We start from the raw sequence: 13620 nt of genomic DNA, 5'->3' as shown, positions 1-13620 counted from the left end.
ATATATAATGTATTTTTTAAAATAATATAAAATCTTCTTATAATAAAAATTATAAATTAATCTTGTCTTTTGCTTAAATTTATACCAAAAAGGCATGTAAAACTTTTGTAGCAAATTATTGTTAATGATCTCATAAACAAACATGTTAATATTTCTATAAATGGTTTGATAAATGCTTTATACAAATAAGCTTATTAAAAATAACATAAACAATTTTGTTATTAATTCTTATAAGTAAGTTTTTAATAATACTATAAATAATGATTCTTACAAATGAGCCTTTAATAATATTATAAATAAATTGTTTACTAGTCTTTTAACTTCTAAGGCGTTTGGATCACGGATTGAGGGCTTGGGAATGAGATTCTCATTCTCAAGCCCTTGTTTGGTAATCAGGAAAGGCATGAGTTGCCTCCATGCATGGGAAAAGGATTACTCCTAGGAGAGGCATCTTATTCCACCTAAAAATGGGGGGAGAAGTATGCCTTAGTTATAAAATTACTAATATACCCCTAGCATATATAATTACATATTTATATATTTTTAGCTTTTATTTATTAAAAATAATTTAATTAAATTATTTTTGGGAAATTAAAATTAAAATAAATAAAAATTTAATTAATTTAATTAAATGTATTTAATGATATTAACTAATTTAATAAATATATAATTGTTAAATAAATTATTAAGATTAATTATATAATTATAATATATTGAAATATATATTTATATTATAAAAATAATTAATAATAAATAATGTTAAATATTTTCATTAAACATAATTTATTATTTTTATATAATATCATATTATTTATATACTGAGGGTATTGATGTAATTTTTACTACATCCCTACCTTTTTCGACTTTTTTTATTCCCGATCCTTATTCACCCTTAAACCAAACGCATTATTCTCATTCCCTTATTCACATTCAGCATTCCTCTTTTTTTATTTCACTATTCACATTCTTATTCGCAATCCAAAGACGGGCTAAGAGTAAAAATAACTATCTGGTAATAAAAAGCTAATGTTAACGGTTTTTTATGTTTCCTATTCTTCTTCTCTTGGGATTTATTAGTCCTTCCTGCTTCTTTTCATCTTCTCTTTCTCTATAAATTTCATTGGCTGCAGCCATGCGAAACCCTAGAACTCGATCTCCATGGCCCTCGACGCCGACATTAAGACGGTGCTCTGGACCGAGGCCGACATTGCCACCCGCGTCGCTGAGCTCGCTTCCCAGATCTCCGATGACTTCCTTGGCTCGTCATCCTCTCTAGTCGCCGTCGGCGTTGCCACTGGGGCGTTCCTCTTCCTTGCCGATGTTGTGAGACGGATCAAACTTCCTATTGAGGTTGATTTCATACGAGCTGAGTCATATGGGGCTGGGACTGAGTCTAGTGGCGCTCTGAGAATCTCTTGTGATCTCAAGATCGATGTCGCCGGGAAGCACGTTATTTTGGTTTGTTTTTATGGGGTTTTGTTTCCCTTAATTTATGCTGATTTATTGATTTTGAATTTCAATTTATATTTGCATTTTGTTGAAAAAGTTTCAATTTTGATTTATTTTGGTTGACCTTTCGCCTTAATTGATGACATTGTGTTCTCTCAAACCTATGTGTGCACTAGTTTCAGTGATTCTAGTTGCAGGTTTGAGTGTTGTTTCTCTTGTAGATAGTGATTTTCATTTAAGCAGGACATTGTGAGGGCCATTGGTGGTTGTGCTATACTAACCAAAAAAAAAAAGTTGGAGAAATTTAAAGTCAAAAGTTCTGTGATTCTAAATTAGTAGGCAACTCTTTTGTTTTTCCATGCTTGGGTGAATATTATGGTTTTTCAGATGGAAAGGCTGCTAACAATAAATTACACATACAAGATTCAAGTCATGCTTTCTTCTTGATATTTCAAGCAAGATGTCTCTGCTTACTTAGTTTCATTACTGTTTCACACTTAAAAGAGAAGTACAGAATTGCACTCTGTGTAATTTTTGTATGTTCAGTGCATTGTGGGTTATGTGGTGCTTTTATTGTCTTATGGTGATTCTGCATGATACTTCTGAATTATGTGGAAGGGCAATAACAAATTCTGATCTATTTGGACATGATCTGTCATTTGGCTTTTGAGATCTTAATTAGATATAGTTGAAATAGTTGTGTTAAGCCTATTATTCTGAGTTGGTTCGTTTTTTGTTTCAGGTTGAGGACATTGTAGACACAGGAAATACTCTTTTGTGCCTCATTGCTCACTTGGAGTCTAAAGGGGCTTCCTCTGTATCTGTTTGTGCTTTGCTTAATAAAGCTGCAAGAAGGAAAGTTGAACTAAAGCTGGTTGGAGAAGGAAAGTTTTACTGTGGGTTTGAGGTGCTAATGATATAATTTAGTTATTGCATCATTACATACACAATCATATGCTATGTGGTTTACTGTCTTTGATTTTCAGAAATTGCTGTTTTTCAGTTCATCTTCTTTTCCTGTTCCTCGGTAGAGGAGTGGTACATGCCAGTCTTGCAAAATCACCAGGAAACTTGGAAATTTCTAATTACTCATTTGTTTGATCATAAATTTTATCCATTGAAATTTTTGAACTTCCATATCACTGCCCTTCAGCTAAGAATTTTAAATATTAATCTTCCTAGAAGTAATCTAATTTCAGCAGTATATTTCAGTGATTTCTTGTGGTTTCAAATGTAGCATGCCCTACCCTGTGACTTGTCCAATTTTCTAATATTAAGTTGATGCATTGTATTATTTGTGACTTGACTCAGTATGCCTGTATGCCTTTAAATGTCACATTTGTTCTGCAGGTCACACTCATTATCCTGCAAATATGCATTGTTTTAGTGAGAAACCATATCTAAACCTCTGAATTTACTAATTCACATTCAGACACGATTTTTTTTGTTATCAGAAACCAGTTCATTGGGTTATATTTTTGTCTAAATTATTAGCAGTAACATGTGCAGGTTGATCTTTTTTTCCTCCTTTTTTGTTTTGTTTTTTTTTGCAATTTAATTTTTGTGTGTTGACTAATAGTTTTTCTATAGGTTGATGCCTTCATTTACCTTTTTGCAGTGCCCGGATTACTTTGTCGTAGGTTATGGCATGGATTTTGCTGAACTTTACAGGAACTTGCCTTATGTTGGTGTGCTTAAGCCTGAAATGTATAAGTGAATGTTCTTTTGTTCACACGGCTTCTAACTTCAGAATACCATTATTTTATCCAATGACAAATGTATAAGCGAATTTACTTTAGGCCTGCTCAAACCTGAACTGTGTTAAGTGCATGTACTTTTGTTCATGTGGGTTCTAACTTTGGAATTCCATTGTTTTATCCAGTGATATATCTTAGTACAAATTATGAAATATATGTAGATTATGGATCTATATTAATCTCTTTAATTTGATTTTCATGTCTACGTGTTGAAGCTACTTGTTCTGACATTTGCTTTTGTTGTTTATAAAAAAATTTTCCTTTTGCAACAAAGCTTTGTTTTTAAATTTTAAATCATAATTAGGGACATTTATCATTTCAAATGTGTGGAATTTGTGAACACACTCACACACGCACACTCAAATGGTATTGCAGTCATGGATATGTCATGAATATTATAGCTTATACTATTTAACGGACCTAGTGATGAAGGCTTTCACAATGAATGTGGTTGCTAAATCTTGAAATTTGTGAATACTTGTGATTATATTGTGAAAACATTGATATTTTTATACTCTGTTTTCCTTAGATTGCTTGTTAATTTTGTTTAAGGTTTATGTCTTATTTAAAGATATTGGAGAAAATCGAGTCATTGGAATTAAAATCAAGAACGGCTACATGTAATCTAAAGTTATAAAATTCAATGCAAGGTTGTTTTTTAAGATCTGCAGGCCAACAAAATTAGTGTAAAGGTTGCTGATAAAAGTGATAGTGCAAGTTTCAACTGTATTTTCCTTAAGACTTGAGCCAGCAGTATTGGTTGAGTTTTGTATGTAAATACAAAAGGTAATAAATATAAAATGATGTCAAAAAAAATAGGGGTGTTTTTGGGGCTTTATTAATTCAGTTTATAAAAATTTAGTTTGGTGTTTGGTTTTTTTGTTTTTAAGTTTACCCAATTAATAGACTGCATATGCCCTAAATGCTAAGAATCAGAAGGTATAAAAGCTTCTTTACCATTTTAGTCTCTCAAAGCTCTTTCTCAAAGCTCTCTCTGCAGTCATGAATCTCAGCTCTATCTTGAGCTCCTTATCCCGCTTCCATCTCCGACCAAAGCTCACCATCGTTCACCACTCTGGTTCTCAACTCTTCTCTGTCTCTTCCCTTTCAACACACTCATCCAAAGCTCCATCTTTTTCGCTGTTCATCTCATCCTTCTCCAACCACACTCCTATTCATCCAAAACAACCAACTTTTGCTACTACCTGCGCAAAGTCATTGCCTTTCCTGCTCCTTGCTTCCCTTCTCTTCATTGCTGGATTCCACACCAGGCCTGCTGCTGCTACTGGGAATAGTGATGTGGTTGAGATGTATGAGAGGATTCTGGACAGGAATCCTAGAGATATGGATGCTTTGAAGGTTGTTCTTTATGGAAAAATGAAGAAAGGTTTGCCTGGTGTTGGGGAGGTTGTAGAGTGTGTGGAGAGATTGATCCAAATTGAGCCTGAGGAGTTGGAATGGAGGCTTTTGCAGGCTCTGGCTTATGATTCCATGGGTGAGCTTGAGAAGTCCAAATTGTTGTTTAGAAACATCTTGGACAAGAGCCCTTTTCTGGTTAGAGCTTTGCATGTGAGTTGTTTTTATTGCTTTCTTTGTTGGTTAAGATTTTCATGCCCGTCAGGTGTTTGTGTTATTGTCTCCTATATAAATTTATTTATATTTGGATTTTGGATATAAGCTTTTTCATTTGCCATTAATCCATGGTTGGACATGATGAAGTGGGAGAAGTGTAATTGAGTTTTAGTAGGGATTTGGATCTCTGTTCATTTGTTCTTGGTTGGAACTGTGACTCTATGTATCTCTGGGCTATGGTGTTAGTGAAGCCACTAAATTATGCAGGTTGGGAACCAATCTTTTTATCACCACTGGTTGAGTGGTTGTATTAAGTTTACCATCTGCTTGTTTAGTAAGTTCTCTCTGCCATCTGTTCTGTTCTTAGGTATGATTGGTTTTCATAATTTTAGACTTCTTAGTCTTTGTTGTGAAAACTAGTGGTTCAGCATAATTATTTTTTTGTTGCTGTTGGAGATTATACAGTGAATCGTTTTGAACTACTTCCTATGAATGTTATGATGCTCTAAGAGGGTGGGATTTATGGTTTTCTTGCCTAGGGGCTGGCATTGGCAATGTATCAGAATGGTGAAGCTCCTGCTGCTTTTGAGATGCTAAGTCAAGCCTTGAAGATTTGCTGATTCTGAGAATCAAGTAACTGCAAAGCGGAATATAAAACTTTTAATTGCAGAATTGCATGTTATGAAGGTCATATAATCCTTCCAATTTCTATTTAGCATATTGAATCCTTTACATTGGATAATTGCATAGGGAAAAGAAGGGGAAGGGTGAGGGGAGGGGAGTGCCTCGGGTTTGGTGATTTGATTTTTGAGAAACACAATTGAACATTGCTTGCAGGGTGACATGGAAATGGCATTGAAGGAATTAGAGGAACTTGTCAATGAGGATCCTCGAGATTTTCGACCATACCTCTATCAGGTAAATTTGATTATGGCATGCTAAAATCCTTCAAATGCATTAATTGACTGGTTGCAAATTAGTTTTCAAGATTTAGATTTAAAAAATTTAGCTCCTTTATAGTAATAGTGGGCCTTGTTCTTATTTTTCTAGCATTTATGCCCTTTATAACTACAACATCAACAATACATTCCTCATTCCATCATATTAGCCTGGTGATATTGTACTTCTGGTCATTGAACCCAGAAAATGATTCAATTTGGTTTTCAAATAAAATGAAAGAGTTCCGAAATAGTACTACAACCATGATGAAAGTGATCAGCTTCAGTCCCTCATCACTGATGATTTTTAAACCTTTGACCAAAATGAAACATTTTTATTGTGCACTTCTAACATTAATATTTAAACGTCATTATTTCTTTCGAAAACTCATGCATCCCTTTATTCAAGCGTTATACTGCTTGCAGACATGTCAGCTGCTTCTGTCAAATTCTGATACCAACCTCTCATTTTTCCCCATGAAAAAAATATACAGTTTTATATCTGCATAGAATATTATAACAGCTACAAGGATTTGTGGTTTGTTCACAGGGGATCATCTACAGTAAGATGGGGAAAACAAAGGAAGCTGATGAACAATACGAGATTTATTACACCCTTGTCTATGATGAATTCCCACAGAAAAGATTTATCGATTCTGTCATTAGAGATACAAAATCTGAAGCTGAGGTTTCACAAAAAAAAAATGTCTTTGAGCTTTCATCATAAGAGTAGAATAAGGGGCGATATGGATAAGTAATCATGTATACTTTAGTTTTCACACATGTTCATGAGACTTCATTTTGAGGGAAAAGAATCTAAGCAATAGGTTGTTGTCTATGGCTCAAAATGGTGAATTTTGCAAGTCAAGATCCATTAGTAGAGACAAGGCATGTGAGAAGAAACCTCCTAATGAAGTTAAGTCATGCATGCCCAGCCCCAGGTCTCCTCTCAGTAGTCATGTATTCCAAGATTTCATTGTTTAGGCTTTCAGAAACAGAACTCCTGATGAACTTGTTGTCCATGTGGAGTTATGAAAAGGAAGAAGGAAACACATGGACTTCTTTCAATTCTAGTTGACTCACTTATTAGAACAAACTTTATCTTATTAGATTTTGTCGAAACTATAGAAATTCCAACAAAGGATCACAGCGATGTCCACGGACTGTACAACTCCTGGACTTAGAAACAAAACTAAGCAAATGCTAAAGCCTCTTTTTCCCACTTTTGAAATCTTTTATGGGAATCGCCAAAGGAAAAACATCAAGACATGTTATTGAACTCATCAGGCACTGCTGGTAGGCTTTATTAGAGGTTGCTGTGATATCTTCCCCCATTCCTCTGGTTGACTTTTCACCTCCATGAGCAACGCCACCACTTCTTTCATGGTTGGCCGCTCCGAAGGGGATGAGTTGACACAGAACATGGCAATGCCGAGTGTCTGCAGCATCTCCTGCACCATCTGGTCAGGATGTCCCCGGAGCTTTGAGTCAAGAACATTCACAGCAGGGTCGAAACTTCCCATCTTTTTCTTCACCCATTCAACAATGTGAAGACCGTCACCAGTCATTGGCTCGATGGCACTTCGACCACTTAGGATCTCTAGGAGGACTACTCCATAGCTATAGACATCACTCTTCTCAGTTATATTGGCGGTGTACCCATACTCTGTCATAATTTCAGAATAATAATCTTAGTTCACTGCAATGTTATACTATAATCAACTAAGTAGCATAATGAGAAGAATAAGATTCAAGATACTTGCCTGGTGCTATGTAACCATAAGAACCCGCAACCCTGGACATGGCATGCTGAAAATTGGGAGAATTCATCAGCTTCGCTAGCCCGAAATCTGCAAGATATGGTTCAAACTTTGAATCCAAGAGTATGTTGTTGCACTTGACATCTCTGTGAAGGATTGCTGGAACACAATCATGGTGAAGATAAGCCAGTCCCTGGGCTGAACCGACAGCAATCTTGTACCTAGTCTCCCAATCCAAGTTTCTGTTCTCTTGCAAAAGCTGCTGCAGATTGCCATTCGGGATGTAGTTATACAAGAGGAGCTTCACACATTTATTTGAGCAGTATCCCAATAACTTGACAATGTTTCGGTGCCTAATGTGACCGAGAATCTGAATCTCAGAAGCAAATGCATCCACCAGCTCCTCTTCCTTCTTTGTTTTCCAGAGCTTTTTCACAGCAATTACTTCTCCATTGGGCATTTCAGCTTTGTAGACAACTCCTGAGCACCCTTTTCCAAGCACATTCTCATCTTTCAAGCATTCCAAGATGTTGTCAATGCTGAAGTTTAGCTTCTGAAATGGGGTGAAAGTCCATGGGTACGAAAAGTCATTGTTTCCAGGGCATGAGAATCTCATGGCTTTCTCTGCTGCAAGCTTTCTCCTTCTATTGACCAGAACCCATGCAGCAAGGAACATCAGAGCAATGCAACCCAGGATCACTGAAACAAGAGCAACTGTCTTAATAGATTTGAAAGCAGTTCTCCGAACAAGATCTGAAGAGCATGTTAAACCATCGAAGGACTGACAGAGGTTCGGGTTATCAAGATAGGAGTTTGCTGAAAAAGTCCTAAAAAATGGTGTCACTGGTATTGGACCAGAGAAGTTATTGAAGGAGATGTTGAGAGAAGTAAGACTTGTTAGCACTCCCAATACCTTAATGCCGCCATAGAGCATGTTGCTTGAAAGATCCAATGATTGCAACTGTGTCAAATGGGACATTTCCTCGGGGATTTCACCAACAAACTTGTTAGAGCTCAAGTCCAAACTGATTGTCAAGCTTGTCAATGAGCCAATTTCAGGTGGAATGGGATCTGATAAGCTGTTGTAGCTCAAATCAAGCAATGTGAGTTTCTGAAGATTCTTCAGTGAATTCGGAAATGATCCCAGATAGCAAGTTGTTGTTAAGGATCAGCTTGTTCAAGTAACTTAAGTTACCAAAACTCAGAGGGATTTCCCCGGTGAAGCTATTGTGACTAAGATCAAGCTGTTCCAAATTCATCAGCTCGCCCAACTGTTGAGGTATATTCCCCGAAATGTGATTGTTGTGCACATCCAGCAGCTCCAAGACAGTAATGTTGGCAATCTCTGCAGGCAATTCACCAGAGAAATGATTGGTGTAGAGGTCCAAGAACACCAGGTTTTGCAGCTTCCCAATCTCTGCAGGAATTTTGCCAGAGAGCTGGTTCTCACCAATCCTTAACCTCACCAGCGACTGACAATTAGCCACACTTGCTGGTAGCTCACCTGACAAAGCATTGCCCAAAAGCAACAACTTGCTGAGCTTCTTCAGGCTGAATATCTCATCAGGTATCGTTCCGGTGAGCTTGTTCTTAGACAGGTCAAGAGCATAGAGCTCAGTGCAGTTACTGAAAGAGGAAGGTATAGTCCCTGATATTGAATTGCCCCACAAGAACAAGCTTTGCAGTAACTTGAGATTTCCTATCTGGACAGGTATAAACCCAGAAATTGCATTCTTATCAAGCTGTAGTGCAGTTAGGCTACTACAATTGCACAACTCCTCTGGGATTGGACCAGTGAGGATATTATCAGAAAGATGAAGCTGTTCCAACACTCCCAACATCCCCAACTCCCCGGGAATCACACCAGAGAGCTTATTCACAGAGAGATCAAGAACAACAAGAGAAGAGCAATTAGAAAGCTCAGAAGGGATTGGACCAGAGATTGAATTCCCCCATAGAAGCAAACTGGTGAGCTTCTGCAACATGCCAAGCTCTCTAGGAATAGAACCAGAGAGCTTATTCATGTGCAAATACAAGTTCCGGAGCTCAGAGCATTGACCAAGCTCCGGAGGGATGGACCCGGAGATATCGGTATCGTAAAGAGCAAGTGTTTGAAGGTTGAGAAGGTTACCAAACTCCGACGGGATGGGTCCGGAGAGCGCAGTGGCAGCAGCACCGAATGTAGTGAGATTGCTAAGCAAACCAAGCTGTGGAGGGATAATGCCAGTCAAGAAAGGGTTGCCACCAATGCGGAACTGTTGGAGAGAGAGCAATGAGCCAAGTTGGGAAGGGATGGACCCATTAAGTTGATTGTCCTGAAGGCAGAGGACTTGAAGAGAGGTGAGTTTGGAGAGGGAAGAAGGGATAGGACCAGAGAGACGATTGGAGTTGAGAAGGAGGAACTGAAGAGAAGAAAGAGAGCCAAGAGAAGAGGGAATAGGACCTGAAAGAGAGTTGGAAGAGAGATCAAGGAGGACAAGGGAAGGGAGAGAGCCAAAGGAGGGAGGGATGGAACCAGAGATGTTTGAAGAGGAGAGATTGAGGAGTTGGAGAGAGGTGAGGGTGGAAAGCTGAGGAGGGAGAGTAGAGAGATTGAGGAAGATGTTAGGGAGGGAGATGGAGATGACTCTGTTGGAAGGTGAGCAGGTGATGCCTTGCCAGTAGCATGGGGTAGAGTGGGAGGGGTTCCATGAAGGGAGTGGTGAGCTACTGGACCTTGAGATGAGAGACAGCAAAGCTTCACCATCTGGTGAGAGGCTGTTTGTCATGCTGCTGCTCATTGTCAACAAGAAGATGAAAAATGGGATGAAGAACAAAGGTGGTAAAATACTACTTCTACCTTGTTTCTTCATTATTATCATCATCATCATCATCTCCATTGTCAGAAGCTCTGTTTGAGCTTGAGTAGCCATTAATGGAGGTATATAGTGTGTGTGTGTGTGTGTGTGTGAGAGAGAGAGAGAGAGAGATAAAGAGAAAGGACTTACAGTGAGGTGTGAGGATTGCTTAAGCTACAGCCAAGAGGCATATGAAGAGAAGAAGAGTGCAGGAGGAGGCACAGCTGCCAACTTGGTTGCATTGGAGTGAAGACCAAGGTATAAATACTCAGTTAGCTTTGTTTATTGAAGAAGATAGATTTTCTCTCTCTACATGGCTCACGTGATAGAGGGAGGTTTTGTTTTTTGTTTTTTGTTTTTTTTCTCTAAGTTTTGAACTTTTGAGAGAGAATGAAGACATGATGAGGTTGGACTGGAATTGGCCTATTGGCTTTGTTAGAGTGACTGAGTGTGAGGAGTTTAAAAAGGACCACAAGAAGGAAGAGGGATTAGAGTCATGCATGCATGCATGCAAAAGGTGGTGGAATGTTTTCTTTCATCCTTGCTCTTGAGACTGCTGCCATTGTGAATTATGGTGAGCACCTTCACCTTCTTGTGAACCATGTTTTTAATGTTCTTCTCTCTGTTTGCATTTTTGCATGCAAAGTCCTGCCTGTCCATCATATCTTTTATGCTCTCTATACTTGTTTATATATATATATATATATATATATATTTGGGATAAATATGAACAAATCACGTACAAGGGGTGAGCACATACGAGAAGCACAAACGCAGGTTCTCCAACACGTGTTGTTCTCACCATGAACGAGATTACGTTTGAACTCGTCTTCTCATCGACATATGAACACTATACACATAGAGAACTTGATCATAATTTGAAGTACCATGATGGGCCAAAGGACTCAACTGGGCTTTAAGAAGGACAAGCCCACTAAAACCAATAAATAGGGATTAGTAAAACCCTAAACCCATGTTCCCAGTTCCACCAATGACACACCTCACCTTCACCCCAAATCCCAATAACCCTCTCCTCCCCAAATGACCAAACTACCATTCCAAAACCCTAACCCTAACCCTAATTTAAGGTGATAACTTGGATTCCGGCATGGCTGGGCAGGCCTAGTGCCCTTTGCTTTGGGAACACCATTTTTGATGATAATGCTTGCTAGGCAGAGCTTAGGGGACTGTGAAAAAGTTAAAGGACCCTCTCTCCCACCATCACCACTTCCCTTGTTTTGGGATTCTTAAACCAAACCAATATTAATTATATTTATTATTATAGGGTTGTTTATGCAAAAAAAAATATATATAAAACAATCAAAACCTAATTTTTTTTTTCAGTAAAGTCCTCAAGTTTAGTGATTTCAGAGTGGTAAAGGTAAATGGTACTGTTAAGTCATGCAAGAAGCCACAGGGATTGGCTTAAGAAATTGGAATACCGAGGGGGTTAAATGGTGGGTTTGCTTTGGGAATCCAACCGGGATTAATTTTTTTTAAAAAAAAAAGAAAAAAAACCGGACCGGTTGGTAATTTTATATAAAAGGGCACGGTTCACAACCTTAGAGTTTCCGGTCTGGTAAAAGGAAAATATATATATATATATTTATTTATTTTTTTAAATTTTTATTACTTTGGTTCCTTTTGACCGTACCCGCACGTGAGAAGTCATTGGGACACGTGTGGGCCTTAATGGGCTAGGATTGGGCTTATAGGCCCGTTTGACGTTTTAATATAAATATAAAATAGTTTTATAAAATTGTGAGTTTTATTAGAATAATTATGAGTCAATGAAATAAAAAGAATAAAATGGTAGATAGATTTATTAATATCATTATTTGTTTGATTTTAATAAAAATTACTTCATTAAGAAAAAGAACTAGCATTAAGATTATTTTGAAGGATATAAAAGAAATAATAAGTTGATTAAATATTTAGTTTAAAATTACAATGTTAGGTGGAGTTTATGATGTTCCATTTTCACACTAAATTTTAGAGTTTATTTTATTAAATATTTTTTAACGTTTTTTTTGATCATCTTTATACTTATTGTGTTCTAATAATAGTTTAACCACTGGTTGTCAGGTATATAACTTATAAATCTGTTTTTATTTTTCATCTTGCCTTGAGACATGCAATTACAAAATTCGCTATATTGATTTTAAAATTTATTATTTCATGTCAATTTTTTTATTAGTCAAATTGAGATCATGATCTGGTTGAGTTTAATTAAAACTGGTTCTCGCAATAAAAAAATTTTAACTTGATTTTGAACTAAAAAAATAAAAAAAGATAAAAAACAATAGGTTAAATTTGTAAAAAGAAAATAAAAAAAGAAAAAGAAAGAAAATAAAGTAATTTTTATCTTTTTTTAAAATTTTAAATTAGATTGATTTTTTTTAATAATGGATCCAAAATTTTTTTGTGGCAATAAAATAAATGAAGATGGTGTGTGTCCCAAAACATGAAGAATTGGTTCTAATGCGGACTTAGGTCAAATGGAATTATCATGTCTTTGTGTTGGCTCCTTTTATTTATTTTATTATATTAATTATTATTATTTTCTGATAAGCCCTTTATGTTGGTTCTTAAAGGTTAATCATAGCTCATGCTCCTGATTAAGAGTAGATAATCCAAGTCACATGAATGTTTGATTAACTTGGACTATGGATGAAGACCACCTAATTACCTTTTTACTGTCCTTAATTAATTCATTTTGGAGTGTGTTTTTATCCCCAAATTAAGGTTAAATTATATTAATTAAATATTTGGATTACAAAACTTGAAATAATAAAAGAGATGAAATTGCTTAAACAAATTCACTTTTATGAGTTGGTGACATTTTTCCTTGCGAAAGAAACAAAATAATTAAAAATATTTCAAGTACTTGAGCAATAAGTTTTGAAACAATCATTAAAAATTTTCAGTTGGATTAGTTTTAAAAAAAGAGTTCTCCATCCTCAACATTAAAACAAAAAATATTTATTCTAAATAGTGAAAATAATTTTTGTATTAAGTTAATATTTCATGTGGAGTAACTAAGGGGGTTATAGGTAAGACTTGAATAGTAAAATGTGTTTGTTTTTGTATTATTTTATTTTGATAAAAATAGAAAATCATCAAAAAAAAAAAAATACCCAACCCCCTTAATTACTTAAAACTCATGAAATAAATATATAAATATAACAACAACAATAACAAGTTATTAATCCCAATTATTCAAGTCGATCATGAATTATTCCCTTCCATGTTATCCTATCAAGAGCTAAAAGGCTAGACAAATAGAGATCAAACATATTATTTCATG

General features: G+C 36.2%; 3 protein-coding genes across 3 annotated transcripts; 2 read left to right on the top strand and 1 right to left on the bottom strand.

Annotated features, from left to right (window-relative positions):
- The first annotated feature begins 1106 nt into the window (after positions 1-1106).
- Positions 1107-3405, top strand: LOC120260520 (hypoxanthine-guanine phosphoribosyltransferase). Its single transcript, XM_039268006.1, has 3 exons — positions 1107-1458; positions 2192-2356; positions 3068-3405. The coding sequence occupies exons 1-3, from the start codon at positions 1159-1161 to the stop codon at positions 3164-3166; spliced, it is 564 nt and encodes a 187-aa protein (XP_039123940.1). The 5' UTR covers positions 1107-1158; the 3' UTR covers positions 3167-3405.
- A 738-nt stretch (positions 3406-4143) lies between these two features.
- On the top strand, positions 4144-6913 carry LOC120261514 (protein SLOW GREEN 1, chloroplastic). The gene is given in 5 exon segments (XM_039269432.1): positions 4144-4775; positions 5318-5392; positions 5394-5465; positions 5616-5696; positions 6267-6913. Coding segments are annotated over 5 exon segments (972 nt in total). The 5' UTR covers positions 4144-4208; the 3' UTR covers positions 6444-6913.
- Positions 6914-6964: 51 nt separating this feature from the next.
- LOC120261515 (probable LRR receptor-like serine/threonine-protein kinase At1g34110) lies at positions 6965-10907 on the bottom strand. Its single transcript, XM_039269434.1, is given in 3 exon segments — positions 6965-7382; positions 7480-8611; positions 8613-10907. Coding segments are annotated over 3 exon segments (3291 nt in total). The 5' UTR covers positions 10389-10907; the 3' UTR covers positions 6965-6999.
- Between the last annotated feature and the right edge of the window lie 2713 nt (positions 10908-13620).

This window comes from Dioscorea cayenensis, chromosome 5, assembly GCF_009730915.1.
Source record: "Dioscorea cayenensis subsp. rotundata cultivar TDr96_F1 chromosome 5, TDr96_F1_v2_PseudoChromosome.rev07_lg8_w22 25.fasta, whole genome shotgun sequence".
Classification (NCBI taxonomy): domain Eukaryota; kingdom Viridiplantae; phylum Streptophyta; class Magnoliopsida; order Dioscoreales; family Dioscoreaceae; genus Dioscorea; species Dioscorea cayenensis.
The sequence above is the reverse complement of the archived record's forward strand: the minus strand, read 5'-3'. Positions and strand labels throughout refer to the sequence as shown.

What these genes read in the sequence shown, in the direction of transcription:
- LOC120260520 (XM_039268006.1), top strand. Translation starts at nt 1,159, where the DNA reads ATGGCCCTCGACGCCGACATTAAGACGGTGCTCTGGACCGAGGCCGAC. An exon ending in CCGGGAAGCACGTTATTTTG is followed by an intron (nt 1,459 to 2,191) that starts GTTTGTTTTTAT and finishes TTTTTGTTTCAG; the next exon opens with GTTGAGGACATTGTAGACAC. An exon ending in AGTTTTACTGTGGGTTTGAG is followed by an intron (nt 2,357 to 3,067) that starts GTGCTAATGATA and finishes ACCTTTTTGCAG; the next exon opens with TGCCCGGATTACTTTGTCGT.